The sequence below is a fragment of the Chiloscyllium punctatum genome, chromosome 47 (genome assembly GCF_047496795.1).
Source record: "Chiloscyllium punctatum isolate Juve2018m chromosome 47, sChiPun1.3, whole genome shotgun sequence".
Classification (NCBI taxonomy): Eukaryota; Metazoa; Chordata; class Chondrichthyes; order Orectolobiformes; family Hemiscylliidae; genus Chiloscyllium; species Chiloscyllium punctatum.
This window is the reverse complement of record NC_092785.1, coordinates 30,306,298-30,323,491: the sequence shown is the minus strand read 5'-3', so window position 1 is coordinate 30,323,491 and position 17,194 is coordinate 30,306,298. Positions and strand designations below refer to the sequence as shown.

General features: G+C 57.6%; 1 protein-coding gene across 1 annotated transcript in view; it reads right to left on the bottom strand.

Annotated features, from left to right (window-relative positions):
- Nucleotides 1-13,944, bottom strand: part of LOC140468669 (uncharacterized) — a 44,286-nt gene extending 30,342 nt beyond the window's left edge. Inside the window, exon 1 of the mRNA XM_072564746.1 lies at nt 12,820-13,944. Coding sequence (XP_072420847.1) covers nt 12,820-12,971 — 152 coding nt within the window. The 5' untranslated portion in view covers nt 12,972-13,944. The remainder of the gene's footprint in view (nt 1-12,819) is intronic.
- Between the last annotated feature and the right edge of the window lie 3,250 nt (nt 13,945-17,194).

Below are 17,194 nucleotides of genomic sequence, written 5' to 3'. Positions count from 1 at the left end.
CCCCCCCTCCATCTCCCTGTCTCTCTCTCTCCCCCCTCCATCTCCCTGTCTCTCTCTCTCTCCCCCTCTCCATCTCCCTGTCTCTCTCTCTCCCCCCCTCCATCTCCCTGTCTCTCTCTCCCCCCCCCTCCATCTCCCTGTCTCTCTCTCTCTCCCCCCACCCCTCCATCTCCCTTTCTCTCTCCCCCCCCTCCATCTCCCTGTCTCTCTCTCTCTCTCCCCCCCCTCCATCTCCCTGTCTCTCTCTCTCTCCCCCCCTCCATCTCCCTGTCTCTCTCTCCCCCCCCTCCATCTCCCTGTCTCTCTCTCTCCCCCCCATCTCCCTGTCTCTCTCTCTCTCCCCCCACCCCTCCATCTCCCTGTCTCTCTCTCCCCCCCTCCATCTCCCTGTCTCTCTCTCCCCCCCTCCATCTCCCTGTCTCTCTCTCTCCCCCCCCTCCATCTCCCTGTCTCTCTCTCTCCCCCCCTCCATCTCCCTGTCTCTCTCTCTCCCCCCCTCCATCTCCCTGTCTCTCTCTCTCCCCCCCTCCATCTCCCTGTCTCTCTCTCTCCCCCCCCTCCATCTCCCTGTCTCTCTCTCCCCCCCCTCCATCTCCCTGTCTCTCTCTCTCCCCCCCATCTCCCTGTCTCTCTCTCTCTCCCCCCACCCCTCCATCTCCCTGTCTCTCTCTCCCCCCCTCCATCGCCCTGTCTCTCTCTCCCCCCCCCCATCTCCCTGTCTCTCTCTCCCCCCCTCCATCTCCCTGTCTCTCTCTCCCCCCCTCCATCTCCCTGTCTCTCTCTCTCCCCCCCCCTCCATCTCCCTGTCTCTCTCTCTCCCCCCCTCCATCTCCCTGTCTCTCTCTCTCCCCCCCTCCATCTCCCTGTCTCTCTCTCTCCCCCCCTCCATCTCCCTGTCTCTCTCTCTCCCCCCCTCCATCTCCCTGTCTCTCTCTCTCTCTCCCCCCCTCCATCTCCCTGTCTCTCTCTACCCCCCCTCCATCTCCCTGTCTCTCTCTCTCCCCCCTCCATCTCCCTGTCTCTCTCTCTCCCCCCACCCCTCCATCTCCCTTTCTCTCTCTCCCCCCCTCCATCTCCCTGTCTCTCTCTCTCTCTCCCCCCCCTCCATCTCCCTGTCTCTCTCTCTCCCCCCTCCATCTCCCTGTCTCTCTCTCTCTCCCCCCCTCCATCTCCCTGTCTCTCTCTCTCTCTCTCTCTCTCTCTCTCCCTCCATCTCCCTGTCTCTCTATCTCACTCTTCTGTCTCTCTCTCTCTCTCTCTCTGTCTCTCTGTATCCTATCTCACTTTATCTTATATCCCTGTATCTCTCACTCTGTATCTTTCTCTATCCATCTGTATCTCTCTCACACTCTCTCAGAATCTCTCGTCCCCGTTCCCACTGCCTCCAATCCCTACTATCCCATTCTATCTCTCTGCATATATCTCTCGACCTCCAACTCCCTCACCCAATCGCTCTCTCTCTCTATCTCTCTCTCCCAGTGTTATCTCCTTCTTGCCCACCTATATCTCAGCCTCCCCCCCTCTCTCCCTCTCTCCCTGCAAATCTGTCTCTCTTTTCCAGTCTCTCCCTACACCCTTCCTCTCTCTCTCTCTCTCTCTCTGTCTATCTCTCCCTCTCTCTGTGTCTCCCTCCTTTCTGCTTGTCTCTCACTCTGCCTCTCTGAATCCTCCCCCCACTCTCTCATTCTCTCTGTATCCCTCAACATTTGTGTCCTTCAATCTGTCTCTGAGTCTCTCTGTCTGTCTGTCTGCGTCTGTCTCTCTTTTTTTCCCTCTCCATCTACCTGTCTCTGTCTCTGTATCCTCCCCCCGCCTCTCTCTCTTTAAACATATATATCTCTCAATTTTTCTGTCCTCTCGCTCCCTCTCTCTCCAACCGCCTCTCTCCCTCTCTTTCTGTATCCCTTAATCTTTCTGTCCTTCAATCTGTGTGTGTGTGTCTCTCTCTCTCTCTCTCTCTCTCTCTCTGCCTGCATCTCTCATTCTGTGTCCCCCTCGGTCACCTTCTCTCTCTCTCTCTCTCTCTCTGTGTTTAACTCTGTCCATCTCCCCATCTCCCTCCCTCTCTCTCTCCACCTGCCTGTCTCTCTGTATCCTCCCTCTCTCTTCCTGTATCCCTTCATCTTTCTGTCTTTCGATCTCTCTGTCTGTCCCTCTCTCTCTGTCCCATCCTGTCTCTCTCTGTTTCTCTCACTGTGTGTATCACCCTCTCTCTCTGTTTAACTCTGTCCATCTCCTCCCCCCCCATCTCACTCTCTGTCCCACCCTGTCTCTCTCTCTCTCTCTCTCTCTCTCTCTCACTCACTCTCCCACCTTCTCTGTTTAACTCTCTGTCCATCTGTCCCCTCTGTCTCTCTGTCTCACTCTCTGTCCCACCCTGTCTCTCTCTCTCTCTCTCTCTGTATCTCTCACTGTCTGTCCCTCCTTGTCTCTCTCTCTGTTTAATCTCTGTCTGTCTCCCCTCCTCCTCTCTCTCTCTCTCTGTCCCAGCCCCTCTCTGTTTAACTCTGTCCATCTCCTCCCCCCATCTCACTCTCTGTCCCACCTTGTCTCTCTCTCTCTCTCACTCACTCTCCCACCTTCTCTGTTTAACTCTCTGTCCATCTGTCCCCTCTGTCTCTCTGTCTCACTCTCTGTCCCACCCTCTCTCTCTCTCTCTCTCTCTTTATCTCTCACTCACTCACTGTCCCACCCTCTCTGTTTAACTCTCTGTCCATCCCCCCCTCCTCTCTCTCTATCTCTCTGTCTCACTCTCTGTCCCACCCTGTGTGTGTGTCTCTCTCTCTCTCTCTCTCTGTATCTCTCACTGTCTGTCCCACAATCTCTCTCTCTATCTATCTCTCTCTGTTTAACTCTCTGTCCATCTTCCCTGCTCTCTCTATGTCTCACTCTCTGTTCCCCTCCCCCCCCATGTCTCAATCTCTGTCCCACCCTGTCTCTGTATCTCTCACTCTCTGTCCCACCTTCCCTCCCTCTCTCTCTCTCTGTTTGAGTCTTTGTCCATCTCCTTCCCCCACCCCCCCTCTCTCTCTCCACCCGTCTGTCCCTCTGTGTCCTCCCCCTCTCTCTGTGTCCCTTAGTCTCTCTCTCTCTCTCTCTGTTTAACTCCCTGTCCATCTCTCCTTCCCTGCCCCTAGCCAGCCTCCCTGTACTCACTCCAGCCGTAAGGCAGGAAGCAGAGCTTCTTGAACTGCTGGTTCCTCCGGCATCAGCAACAACAGAGAGACAGAGAGAGAGAGAGAGAGAGAGAGAGTCACCGGGAGACGCAGGGAGAGGGGATAGAGCAGAGAGAGATGGAGGAGGGGGGTGGGGGGAGATCAGGATCCCAATGGGAAGGGGTTGGCAGGTGGGATGGAGGGGATGGGGAAGGGGGAGAAGAGAAGAGGGTGGAGGAGAGAGTGAGAGCCAGCTCCCGAGAGAGCATGTGAGTGTGTGTGTGTTAGAAGGAAAAGCAGAAGCCGGAGACAAGCCAAAGGGGCAGGTGTTTCTGAGAGGAGACAGGAACTGCCGGGTCTTAGAGCACACACACACACACACACCACACTCAGCCTGGGCTCCCTCCCCCAGCCTGTCCCACAGGAACAGGAGGCCATTCAGCCCCCCCCTCTTCTCCAGCCTGTCCCACAGGAACAGGAGGCCATTCAGCCCCCCCCTCTTCTCCAGCCTGTCCCACAGGAACAGGAGGCCATTCAGCCCCCCCCTCTTCTCCAGCCTGTCCCACAGGAACAGGAGGCCATTCAGCTCCCCCCCTTCTTCTCCAGCCTGTCCCACAGGAACAGGAGGCCATTCAGCCCCCCCCTTCTCCAGCCTGTCCCACAGGAACAGGAGGCCATTCAGCCCCCCCCCTTCTCCAGCCTGTCCCACAGGAACAGGAGGCCATTCAGCCCCCGCCCTTCTCCAGCCTGTCCAACACGGCCTATTCTGCCTGACCCAACAATCAGGCCACTCCCAATTTGGATTTTCACCCCAGCTAACAGCTGCGTTTCTGTGACCTTTCGTGCCCTGGACTACTGCGAGATCTCTCAGAGAGTACCAGCCTCCATAGCTCGGTGGAACAAGTTTGGGAATTCCTTTCCCCTCAGGGTACAGAGCAGCACGCTGGACAGCCGAGCTCACTTTTTGGCACTGTCCCCCCCCAACTCATTCCAGAGTCCCGCCCCTCACCACAGTTAATTGTTTTTCTGCCAGATGACCCTCTTGACTCTTTTTAAATCAAATACTTCATTTCAGTCCCGTCCCTCACTGGTAACAATCAGTGGTCAGGCCTCGAAATTGAACTCTTTCTGTGCTAGTATTGCTATCAACTGCATGCGGCCTAGCTCTGACGGAGCAGCCTGCGGCTTTCCTGAGGTGTTGCTATGGTCTGCATGCGGCCTAGCTCTGATGGGGCAGCCTACAGCTTTCCTGAGGTGTTGCTATGGTCTGCGTGCGGCCTAGCTCTGACGGAGCAGCCTACAGCTTTCCTGAGATGTTGCTGTGGTCTGCGTGCGGCCTAGCTCTGACGGAGCAGCCTACAGCTTTCCTGAGATGTTGCTGTGGTCTGCGTGCGGCTAGCTCTGATGGAGCAGCCTGCAGCTTTCCTGAGATGTTGCTGTGGCCTGCGTGCGGCCTAGCTCTCACGGAGCAGCCTGCGGTGTTCCTGAAGTGCAGGGGCTGGGATATGAATCAAATAACGTCATGCTTTTTGAGGGCGAGGGGAGAGAAGGAGACAGAGAGAGAGAGAAAGACGGAGGGGTATTAAATGGGGATTGCGCCTCCGAAAGGAGGTATGTGCACTGCATTCACATAGCACCTGTCACCAGCCGAGTACACAACGGGCAGAATGCTTCCCAGCTGACGGACCTGCATGCCAATTTACGCACAGCAAGATCCCAATGGAGAAAATTGTCCATCGCTTACTATTGAGGGGACACTGGGCGAGAACTCAGCACTCCCTCCCTGCCCCCCAACACACACACACACAACCTCCCCTGATTTCCCCCAACATCACAGGGTCTCATACACCCATCGCAGGGAGCAGGCGATCACTGGGGACGGGGCTGAGCAATGGCAGGGGGGGGGTTGGAGACAGGATCCCAGGCTGGGTTTGTGTTGTGAGATGTGGATTGGATGGAGAGCAGGTGGGGGCTTGGGGACTGACCAATCCACAGGCCCCATTGCCGTTCTGACCCTCAGGTAAGGGTTGGCAACGGGATTAAGATGAGGCCTTCACTTTTTTGTCCTCCCGCCATTTAATTCCAACACATCTGACCTTTGACCACTTCCCCTCCGTGTGTGCGGCACACCCCTCCATCCCGCTCCTGAACATATCCAACGACTGAACATCCGGAGTCTTTCGGCAGGGCTGGGGCGAAGAATTCTAAAGATTCACAGCCCTCCGATTGAAGACAGTTCTCCTTGGCCTGGTCCCAAAATGGCCACCTTGCTGAGCCTGACGCCATCGCCCGCCTCACCCGGTTCTCTGGACTCCCTGTGGGGCGGGAGGGGAGCAGAATCTCGGCACTAACCGCCCTGCCTACCACCTCAAACCCAGAAAGTGTGAAATGTAGGCCCCCACCCCATCCCACCGCCTCTCCCCATTCTTATAAACCCCAGGGAGTATGGCGCCAGCTCTGCACCACGGTCTCTTCAGGTCTGGAATCGATCTTGGAGTGGGGGTGGGGGGGGGTGCCTTCATTCCAAGTGAGATCCGGAATTCCTTCCCTCACAGGGTAACGACCGAGGGACTGGAGCGTTCTGGGACAGCAGCTCGCTACCGCCTCCTCCAGGAGAAACTAAGGAACGGGCGTTAATGACAGGGGCGGCCCACAGGCCACAGAACAAAAGCGAAATGTCGCCTGGGATTCCAGGCTTCAAAACTTGCCGAACAGTTCAGCAAGGTCACATTGGACAGCGAGATTACAAGAGAGAATTGTGGAGGGGGTGGGGGTGGGGGGGGGAGGGGGGGGAAGGTACAGATAGTGATTGGGATGGCAACAAACATCACCGAGTCAACTATCAGACAAAAGATGTCCTCAGCTCCATCGGGTCAGTGGAGGAAGGGCAGAAGAAACTGTAACAAATCGCAAGATTAGGTCAAAAAATATCGAGAGCTGAAAAATGTGTTGCTGGAAAAGCGCAGCGGGTCAGGCAGCATCCGAGGAGCAGGAGAATCGACGCTTCGGGCACCAGCCCTCCTTCAGGAATGAGGAGGGTGTGCTCCTCGGATGCTGCCTGACCTGCTGCGCTTTTCCAGCAACACATTTTCAGCTCCGATCCCCAGCATCTGCGGTCCTCACCTTCTCCTCAAACAATATTTAGGCCCGGAGTAAATGCAGAACAAAAGGAGAGGGGTGAGGGGAACGGGTCTGGGAGGGAGACTCTTCGGAGGGTCGGTGTGGACTTGTTGGGCCGAAGGGCCTGCTTCCACACTGTGGGGATTCTATGGTTCAAGAAAGGGAACACAGTGAGAGGGAAAAGGAGACAGTATAGGTACGCCACAGAGGGCACACCGCAAAGTCGGAGGGTCAGTGCTGAGGGAGGGCCGCACTGTCGGAGGGTCAGTGCTGAGGGAGGGCCGCACTGTCGGAGGGTCAGTGCTGAGGGAGGGCTGCACTGTCGGAGGTTCAGTGCTAAGGGAGGGCCGCATTGTCGGAGGGTCAGTGCTGAGGGAGGGCCGCACTGTCGGAGGGTCAGTGCTGACGGAGGGCCGCACTGTTGGAGGGTCAGTGCTGAGGGAGGGCCGCACTGTCGGAGGGTCAGTGCTGAGGGAGGGCCGCACTGTCGGAGGGTCAGTGCTGAGGGAGGGCCGCACTGTCGGAGGGTCAGTGCTGAGGGAGGGCCGCACTGTCGGAGGGTCAGTGCTGAGGGAGGGCCGCACTGTCGGAGGGTCAGTGCTGAGGGAGGGCCGCACTGTCGGAGGGGTCAGTGCTGAGGGAGGGCCGGACTGTCGGAGGGTCAGTGCTGAGGGAGGGCCGCACTGTGGAAGGGTCAGTGCTGAGGGAGTGGGCACTGTGGGAGGGTCAGTGCTGAGGGAGGGCCGCACTGTCGGGGGGTCAGTGCTGAGGGAGGGCCGCACTGTGGGAGGGTCAGTGCTGAGGGAGTGGGTACTGTGGGAGGGTCAGTGCTGAGGGAGGGCCGCACTGTCGGAGGGTCAGTGCTGAGGGACGCCGCACTGTCGGAGGGTCAGTGCTGAGGGAGGGCCGCACTGTCGGAGGGTCAGCGCTGAGGGAGGGCCGCACTGTCGGAGGGTCAGTGCTGAGGGACGGCCGCACTGTCGGAGGGTCAGTGCTGAGGGAGGGCTGCACTGTCAGAGGGTCATGCTGAGGGAGGGCCGCACTGTCGGGGGGTCAGTGCTGAGGGAGGGCCGCACTGTCGGAGGGTCAGTGCTGAGGGAGGGCCGCACTGTGGGAGGGTCAGTGCTGAGGGAGGGCTGCACTGTCGGAGGGTCAGTGCTGAGGGAGGGCCGCACTGTCGGAGGGTCAGTGCTGAGGGAGTCCTTGAGCTCCTGAATTTCCTGAGGGACCTGGTGAATTGGAATGAACCAACGGAGCTGAATTCCTGTTTGCGAACAGGGGGAGAGCAAGGACTTGGAACATGCCCTGAAAGTGAACACCTGTCTTCTCCTTGGTTTGAATCCCCCCTGAATTCCCTCATTCCTGTCAGGCTGATGTCTCGTTTCCGACCAGTGGCCCCAGAGCTGCGGAGGTGAGCAGCGGTATTCCCTGAATCGCACGGTGAGCTGTGAGGAAACCCGAACATCACCGCGTGCTGAAAGGTTTCGAGACCCACAGCGCAGTTACCAAGGGCTGGCTGTCAACAGGACTGAGGGACTGGAGAATCGTCCTGTCGAAGGGCCGCTCATCAGTGTGAGGGACAGGCCTGTCAGGAAAGTGGTACACAGAGAGGGGAGTCACTGTCTTCACATTTCAACACAGCTGACTGGATGGTCCTCTCTCTCTCTCTCCCCCACACTCTCTCTCTGTCTGTCTCTCTCTCTCTCTCCCACTCTCTGTCTCTCTCTCTCTCCCCCACTCTCTCTCTCTCTCTCTCTCCCCCACTCTCTCTCTCTCTCTCTCTCTCAGTCTCTCTGTGTCTCTCTCTTTCTCTCGCTCTCTCTCCCTCCCCTCTCTCTGTCTCTCTCTTTCAGTCTCTCTGTGTCTCTCTCTTTCTCTCGCTCTCTCTCCCTCCCCTCTCTCTGTCTCTCTCTTTCAGTCTCTCTGTGTCTCTCTCTTTCTCTTGCTCTCTGTCTCTCTCTCTCCCACCCCACCCCCGTCTCTGTCTCACTCTCTCTCAGTCTCTGTGTGTCTCTCTCTCTCTCTCCCCCACTCTCTCTCTCTCTTTCTCTCTCTCTCCCCCTCCCCTCTCTCTGTCTCTCTCTATCAGTCTCTCTGTGTCTCTCTCTTTCTCTCTCTCTGTCTCTCTCTCTCTCCCCCCACCACCCCCGTCTGTCTCACTCTCTCTGTGTCTCCCTCCCTCTCTCTCTCTCTCTCTCCCCCACTCTCTCTCTGTCTCTCTCTCTCTCTCTCTCTTTCTCTCTCTCTCTCCCTCCCCTCTCTCTCTCTCTCTCTCTATCAGTCTCTCTGTGTCTCTCTCTTTCTCTCTCTCTGTCTCTCTCTCTCTCCCCCCACCACCCCCGTCTGTCTCACTCTCTCTGTGTCTCCCTCCCTCTCTCTCTCTCAGAGTGTCCTGAGAGGGTGGCCATCTCTTGGACACTGCAGACTGTCAGGCCAAGAGCTCCAACACATCGTGTTCACTGACTGAGCATCACTGAGGGCACACTTACACACACCGACTGTGGTGGGACTTGGTGCTAGTTGCTGAAAACATTTGTTCACATCTTCAAAACCTGTCATTACTGCACCCCCTCCCTATCTCTGTAACCCCCGTCCAGCCCCTATGCCCCCTCCCTATCTCTGTAACCCCCTCCAGCCCCTACACCCCCTCCCTATCTCTGTAACCCCCCTCCAGCCCCTACACCCCCTCCCTATCTCTGTAACCCCCCTCCAGCCCCTACACCCCCTCCCTATCTCTGTAACCCCCCTCCAGCCCCAACACACCCTCCCTATCTCTGTAACCCCCTCCAGCCCCTACACCCCCTCCCTATCTCTGTAACCCCCCTCCAGCCCCTACACCCCCTCCCTATCTCTGTAACGCCCCTTTCCTGCCCCTACACCCCCTCCCTATCTCTGTTACCCCCTCCAGCCCCTACACCCCCTCCCTATCTCTGTAACCCCCTCCAGCCCCTACACCCCCTCCCTATCTCTGTAACCCCCTCCAGCCCCTACGCCCCCTCCCTATCTCTGTAACCCCCTCCAGCCCCTACACCCCCTCCCTATCTCTGTAACCCCCCTCCAACCCCTACATCCCCTCCCTATCTCTGTAACCCCCTCCAGCCCCTACACCCCCTCCCTATCTCTGTAACCCCCTCCAGCCCCTACACCCCCTCCCTATCTCTGTAACCCCCTCCAGCCCCTACACCCCCTCCCTATCTCTGTAACCCCCCTCCAACCCCTACATCCCCTCCCTATCTCTGTAACCCCCTCCAGCCCCTACACCCCCTCCCTATCTCTGTAACCCCCCCCAGCCCCTACACCCCCTCCCTATCTCTGTAACCCCCCTCCAACCCCTACACCCCCTCCCTATATCTGAGACCAGCTCCAGCCCCTACACCCCCTCCCTATCTCTGTAACCCCCTCCAGCCCCTACACCCCCCTCCCTATCTCTGTAACCCCCCTCCAACCCCTACACCCCCTCCCTATCTCTGTAACCCCCTCCAGCCCCTACACCCCCTCCCTATCTCTGTAACCCCCCTCCAGCCCCTACACCCCCTCCCTATCTCTGTAACCCCCCCCAGCCCCTACACCCCCTCCCTATCTCTGTAACCCCCTCCATCCCCTACACCCCTCCCTATCTCTGTAACCCCCCCTACACCCCCTCCCTATCTCTGTAACACCCTCCAGCCCCTATGCCCCCTCCCTATCTCTGTAACCCCCTCCAGCCCCTACACCCCCTCCCTATCTCTGTAACCTCCTCCAGCCCCTACACCCCCTCCCTATCTCTGTAACCCCCGTCCAGCCCCTTTACCCCCTCCCTATCTCTGTAACCCCCGTCCAGCCCCTATACCCCCTCCCTATCTCTGTAACCCCCTCCAGCCCCTACACCCCCTCCCTATCTCTGTAACCCCCGTCCAGCCCCTATGCCCCCTCCCTATCTCTGTAACCCCCGTCCAGCCCCTATACCCCCTCCCTATCTCTGTAACCCCCTCCAGCCCCTACACCCCCTCCCTATCTCTGTAACCCCCTCCGGCCCCTACACCCCCTCCCTATCTCTGTAACACCCTCCAGCCCCTACACCTCCCTCCCTATCTCTGTAACCCCCCTCCAGCCCCTACACCCCCTCCCTATCTCTGTAACACCCTCCAGCCCCTACACCTCCCTCCCTATCTCTATAACCCCCCTCCAGTCCCTACACCCCCTCCCTATCTCTGTAATCCCCTCCAGCCCCTACACCCCTCCCTATCTCTGTAACCCCCTCCAGCCCTTACAACCCCTCCCTATCTCTGTAACCCCCCTCCAGCCCCTACACCCCCTCCCTATCTCTGTAACCCCCTCCAGCCCCTACACCCCCTCCCTATCTCTGTAACCCCCTCCAGCCCCGACAACCCCTCCCTATCTCTGTAACCCCCTCCAGCCCCGACACCCTCTCCCTATCTCTGTAACCCCTCTCCAGCCCCTACACCCCCCTCCCAATCTCTATAACCCCCCTCCAGCCCCTACACCCCCTCCCTATCTCTATAACCCCCCTCCAGCCCCGACACCCTCTCCCTATCTCTGTAACCCCTCTCCAGCCCCTACACCCCCTCCCAATCTCTATAACCCCCCTCCAGCCCCTACACCCCCTCCCTATCTCTGTAATCCGCTCCAGCCCCTACAACCCCTCCCTATCTCTATAACCCCCCTCCAGCCCCTACACCCCCTCCCTTTCTCTGTAACCCCCTCCAGCCCCTACACCCCCTCCCTATCTCTATAACCCCCCTCCAATCCCGACACCCCCTCCCTATCTCTGTAACCCCCTCCAGCCCCTCCCTATCTCGGTAACCCCCTCCAGCCCCTACACCCCCTCCCTATCTCTGTAACCCCCTCCAGCCCCTACACCCCCCTCCCTATCTCTGTAACCCCCTACACCCCCTCCCTATCTCTCTAACCCCCTCCAGCCCCTACACCCCCCTCCCTATCTCTGTAACCCCCTCCAGCCCCTACACTCCCTCCCTATCTCTGTAACCCCCCTCCAGCCCCTACACCCCCTCCCTATCTCTGTAACCCCCTCCAGCCCCTACACCCCCTCCCTATCTCTGTAACCCTCCTCCATTCCCTACACCCCCTCCCTATCTCTGTAACCCCCCTCCAGCCCCTACCACCCCTCCCTATCTCTGTAACCCCCTACACCCCCTCCCTATCTCTGTAACCCCCCTCCAGCCCCTACACCCCCTCCCTATCTCTGTAACCCCCCTGCAGCCCCTACACCCCCTCCCTATCTCTGTAACCCCCCTCCAGCCCCTACACCCTCTCCCTATCTCTGTAACCCCCCACCAGCCCCTACACCCCCTCCCTATCTCTGTAACCCCCTCCAGCCCCTACACCCCCTCCCTATCTCTGTAACCCCCTACACCCCTCCCTATCTCTGTAGCCCCCTCCAGCCCCTACACCCCCTCCCTATCTCAGTAACCCCCTCCAGCCCCTACACCCCCTCCCTATCTCTGTAACCCCCTCCAGCCCCTACACCCCCTCCCTATCTCTGTAACCCCCTACACCCCCTCCCTATCTCTGTAACCCCCCTCCAGCCCCTACACCCTCTCCCTATCTCTGTAACCCCCTCCAGCGCCTACACCCCCTCCCTATCTCTGTAACCCCCTCCAGCCCCTACACCCCCTCCCTATCTCTGTAACCCCCTCCAGCCCCTACACCCCCTCCCTATCTCTGTAACCCCCCTCCAGCCCCTACACCCTCTCCCTATCTCTGTAACCCCCTCCAGCGCCTACACCCCCTCCCTATCTCTGTAACCCCCTCCAGCCCCTACACCCCCTCCCTATCTCTGTAACCCCCTCCAGCCCCTACACCCCCTCCCTATCTCTGTAACCCCCTCCAGCCCCTACACCCTCTCCCTATCTCTGTAACCCCCTCCAGCCCCTACACCCCCTCCCTATCTCTGTAACCCCCTCCAGCCCCTACACCCCCTCCCTATCTCTGTAACCCCCTCCAGCCCCTACACCCCCTCCCTATCTCTGTAACCCCCCTCCAGCCCCTACACCCCCTCCCTATCTCTGTAACCCCCTACACCCCCCTCCCTATCTCTGTAACCCCCTACACCCCCCTCCCTATCTCTGTAACCCCCCCTCCTCTTACCATACAGATGCCAGACAATGACCATCACCAATAAGAGACAATCTAACCCCCGCCCCTTGACATTCAGTGGTGTTACCATCACTGGATCCCCCCCCCCCCCACTCTCCACATCCTGGGGGTCACCATTGACCAGAAACCCAACTGCACACTGCGCATAAACCCAGCGGCGACGAGAGCAGGGTCAGAGGGTCAGAGGCCGGGAATCCTGACACCTTCAATGAGGTCGAAGGTTAAGGAATGCAGGGTTTGGTGCCACGGATTCCCCCACCATCCCGTCGGGAGACCGAGCGTTGCCGAGGGGATCTGAAACCTCTCGCCCGGCCCCTTCGTTTCCCAAACCCTTCAGGCCCACCAGCATCCCCCCCCCCCCCCCCCCACCCCCACTTCGGCCCCTTCCTGGCCGTTTCCCGGGCAACGCTTCTGTGGGAGCACCCACCTTGTGGGCTGGGGCATGGCATTCCCAGCCGTATCCGGGGGGAGGTCTTCCAGAGCCTCCCCCAGCATCAGGGTCGGGTTGGAGAAGGCGAAGTTTTCTACATGTCTCCTCATGGATCCTGCCACGTACCTGGCTCCGTCCAATGTGTCCATTGTGCCCTGCTCCCTCTCACAGACCACTGTCCTCCCTCCGATCAACTCTCCCTCGCTCCCTCTCACTCTCGCTCTCCTTCTATCGCTTGACGTCCTTTCGGGTCTCAGTACAGTGTCTCTCTCTGTCTCAGTCCTGTTCACTCTTATCCTCTCTCTCTGTACCCCACTCTTTCCCTCTCTCTCTCTCTGTGTCTCAGTCCTGTTCACTCTTATTCACGCCCTCTCTGTACCCCACTCTCTCAATACACCTCTTTCTCTCTCTCTCTCTCTCTCTGTCTCTGTCTCTTTCTGTCTCTGTCTGTCTCTGTCTCTCTCGCTCTCTCTCTGTCTGTCTGTCTCTCTCTCTCTCTCTGTCTCTCTCGTTTGCACTCTCTCTCTGTCTCTGTCTCTCTCTCTCTCTCTGTGTCTCAGTCCTGTTCACTCTTATTCACGCTCTCTCTCTGTACTTCACTCTCTCAATACACCTCTTTCTCTCTCTATCTCTCTCGTTCTCTGTCTCTCTCTCTCTCTCTCTCTCTGTCTCTTTCTGTCTCTGTCTGTCTCTGTCTCTCTCGCTCTCTCTCTGTCTCTCTCTCTCTGTCTCTCTCGCTTGCACTCTCTCTCTGTCTCTGTCTCTCTCTCTCTGTGTCTCAGTCCTGTTCACTCTTATTCACGCTCTCTCTGTACTTCACTCTCTCAATACACCTCTTTCTCTCTCTCTGTGTCTCTCTCTGTCTAAGTCCTGCTCACACTTATCCTCTCTCCCTATACCCCTCTCTCTCTGTCTCTCTCTCTCTTAATCCTGCTCACTCTTATTTGCACTCTCTCTCTGTACCCCACTCTCTCAATACCCCTCTCTCTCTCTCTGTCTCAGTCTCCCACACTCTCTGTTCCCACACTCTTTAAGTTGGCTCCCGTATCTATTCCTCCCTCTATCTTTCTCTCTCTCTCTCTCTCTCTCAGTCTCCGATCCCCAATTTCTCTTTTTCAGTGCACCCCCCTCCCCTCACTCTCTCCTCCCCTCTGCCACTGCACCCACGTCCCACTCCACGTCCCCTTTCCCTCTGTCTTCCTATGGTAGTCTTCCTCTCTCTCTCTCTCTCTCTCGGTCCCCCTTCACCCTCTCCTTCCCTCTCTCTCTCTCTCTCTCTCTCTCTCTCTCCTCTCCACCTCTCTCAGGGGTCTGCACCCCCCCCCCCCCCCCCAACTCCTTCTCTCCCCCCTCTCTCTGTCTCAGTCCGTCCTGCGCTCTGTCACCGCGTCTGCTGTTCTGGTGAAACCCTGCCCTCTCTCTGTGGGTCTGTTCCCTAACTACCTCTCTCGCACGCCCACCCCACCCCAAGGCCCCCCTCACTGTCTCCTCAGTTCCCCCAGTCAACGTCCAAGTGGAAATTCCTGAACAGCAGAATTGACCCAACGAGAGAGAGAGAGAGAAAGACGCGTAGATTTTCTGCTGGATGCAGAAATTTGGAATCTGAACTTTCAGTTCAAATTCTGCCTGAGTCAATATAATGAGCACAGAACAGAGAGAGAGAGGTCAGGTCAGTCAGTATCTCTCCCAATTTGAGAAGGTGGGAGAGGCAGGTTGGGTTTTTTAAGGTGGTGGAAATGGGGACAAAGGTGCAGAACGTGACGAGAGAGAGAGAGAGAGAGAGAGAGAACTTCAGTGGGGCACACGTGGATTGGGAATCGAGCACCAAGAGATGTTTCGAGGGAGTGGCCACAACACAACGCACAAGCTTCACAAAAGCAAACAGTCAAGGGCAGAACCCCACGGCCAACCAGCCGTCGCCATGGTCCATCGCTGACTCCGGAATGTTCTGAGGCGACCGGCTGAAAGGGTGGAGGGGGGAAGCAAGGCGGCAGGGACCCTGGGTGGGCAGTCGCTAGGGACGACACAGGCTGAGGCTGGGTGTCAAAATGGCCGACGGTTGGGGGTGGCGGGGTGGGGGGGGAGGGATGGGGTTGGCGGTACTGCTTCAGCTCTCCGTACGGCCGCCCCTCCCAGAGGGCACCGCCTGGGGAATGGGCGAGGGGGCTCGCTGGGAAGGAGGGTGGGCAGAGACGCGGTGGGAAGGCCGGTGCCGTTAGATGGCGGGTGGATAACCGTTGGCACCACAGGTAGGGTCATGAGGAGATCCTTCGGCCCGGTTGAGTCTACCCCATCATTCAATACGTTCACCTTTGGGTTGGCACGGTGGTTAGCGTTGCTGCCTCAAGGACCGGGGTACGAGCCCAGCCTCGGTGGGGTGACAGTCCGTGTGGGAGTTTGCACATTCTCCCCGGGTCTGCATGGGTTTCCTCCGGGCGTTTTGGTTAGGGTAGGTTAGGGGGGATTGGCCGTGCTAAATTGTCCCACAGTGTTCAGGGATGTGTAGGTTAGGGTGGATTGGCCGTGCTAAATTGTCCCATAGTGTTCAGGGATGTGTAGGTTAGGGTGGATTGGCCGTGCTAAATTGTCCCACAGTGTTCAGGGATGTGTAGGTTAGGGTGGATTGGCCGTGCTAAATTGTCCCACAGTGTTCAGGGATGTGTAGGTTAGGGTGGATTGGCCGTGCTAAATTGTCCCACAGTGTTCAGGGATGTGTAGGTTAGGGTGGATTGGCCGTGCTAAATTGTCCCACAGTGTTCAGGGATGTGTAGGTTAGGGTGGATTGGCCGTGCTAAATTGTCCCACAGTGTTTAGGGATGTGTAGGTTAGGGTGGATTGGCCGTGCTAAATTGTCCCACATTGTTTAGGGATGTGTAGGTGAGGGGGTACTTACAGACACCCTGTAAATACTGAAACACCCCCCCCCACTCTCACCTCCCAGACATCGTGTAATAACTGACACATTCTCCTTCAGACCCTTGGAATTTTATGTTAAAATAGGTCAAAGTCAGGATGGTTTCATCAAGGGGACGTTATGCCTGACAATTCAGCTCGGATTCTTTGAGGAAGTAATGAGCTGGTCAGACCAATGGGAGCCAATGGGTGTTATCGACCTGGCCTTCCAGAAGGCCTTTGACAAGGTACCACACAGGAGGCTGCTGGGTAAGGAACGGGCCCATGGTGTTGGAGGCAAGGTGTTAGCCTGGACAGAAGCTTGGCTGTCTGGCAGGAAGCCGAGAGTGGGGATGAAAGGGTCCTTCTCAAGGGTGGCAGCCGGGGACAAGTGGGGTTCCTCAAGGCTCAGTGGGGGGACCACAACCTTTCATTTTATCCATGAACCATCGAGATGCAGGAACTGAGGGCATTCTGGCTGCGTTTGCAGACGATACAAAGATGGATAGAGGGACAGGTCGCATTGAGGAGGTGGGGAGGCTGCAGAACAATTCGGATGGGTTAGGAGAGTGGGCACAGAAGTGGCAGATGGGGCACAGCCTGGGCACGTGTGAGGCCGTACAGTTAGTAGGAATAGAGACATGGACTGTTTTCAAAAAGGGGAGGACAGTCAGAAACCTGAAGTGCAGAGAGACGAGGGAGTTCTCGTCCCGGATTCCCTCGAGGGGAAACTCGCAGGTTGGGGTCACTGGTTCGGAAGGGAAATGCAACGATGGCGTTTATTTTGCGAGGACTTGATTCTAAAAGCAGGGATGTCCATCTGAGGCTCTCTGAGGCTCTGGTCAGACCACGTTTGGAGGATTGTGCGCAGTTTCGGGGCCCCATATCTCAGGAAGGATGGACTGGCCCTGGAGTGGGTCCAGAGGAGGGTCAGGAGAATGGTCCCAGGAATGAAAACCTAACGTATGAGGAAGGTGTGAGGACTCTGGGACGATACTCAATGGGATTGAGAAGGATAAGGGGGGGGGTTGGGGGGGATCGAACTGAAACCTCCAGAACACTGACTGGCCTGGACAGGGTGGATGATGGGAAGATGGTCCCATTGGTCAGAGAGACTGGGACCCAGGGGCACAGCCTTCCAGGAAAGGGAAGAGCCTTTCCAACAGAGATAAGGAGAACCGTCTCCAGCCAGAGAGTGGGGAACTGACGGACTTCACTCTCACAGACGGCCGAGGTATTGGGTAAATTTAAGACAGAGATAGGCAGGTTCCTGAGGATCAAGGGAAGTCAGCAGGAGAATGGGGTTGAGAAAGTTATCAGCCAGGGTTGAGTGGCGGGTCAGACTCGATGGGCTGAACGGTCTAATTTCTGCTCCTATGTTTTATGGTCTTGCTAACAAACTCACACAGACACCCTGTAAATACTGACACACTCCATCAGGCCCCCTTCAGTAGTAACTTTAGGAAGGGTTGTGACCATT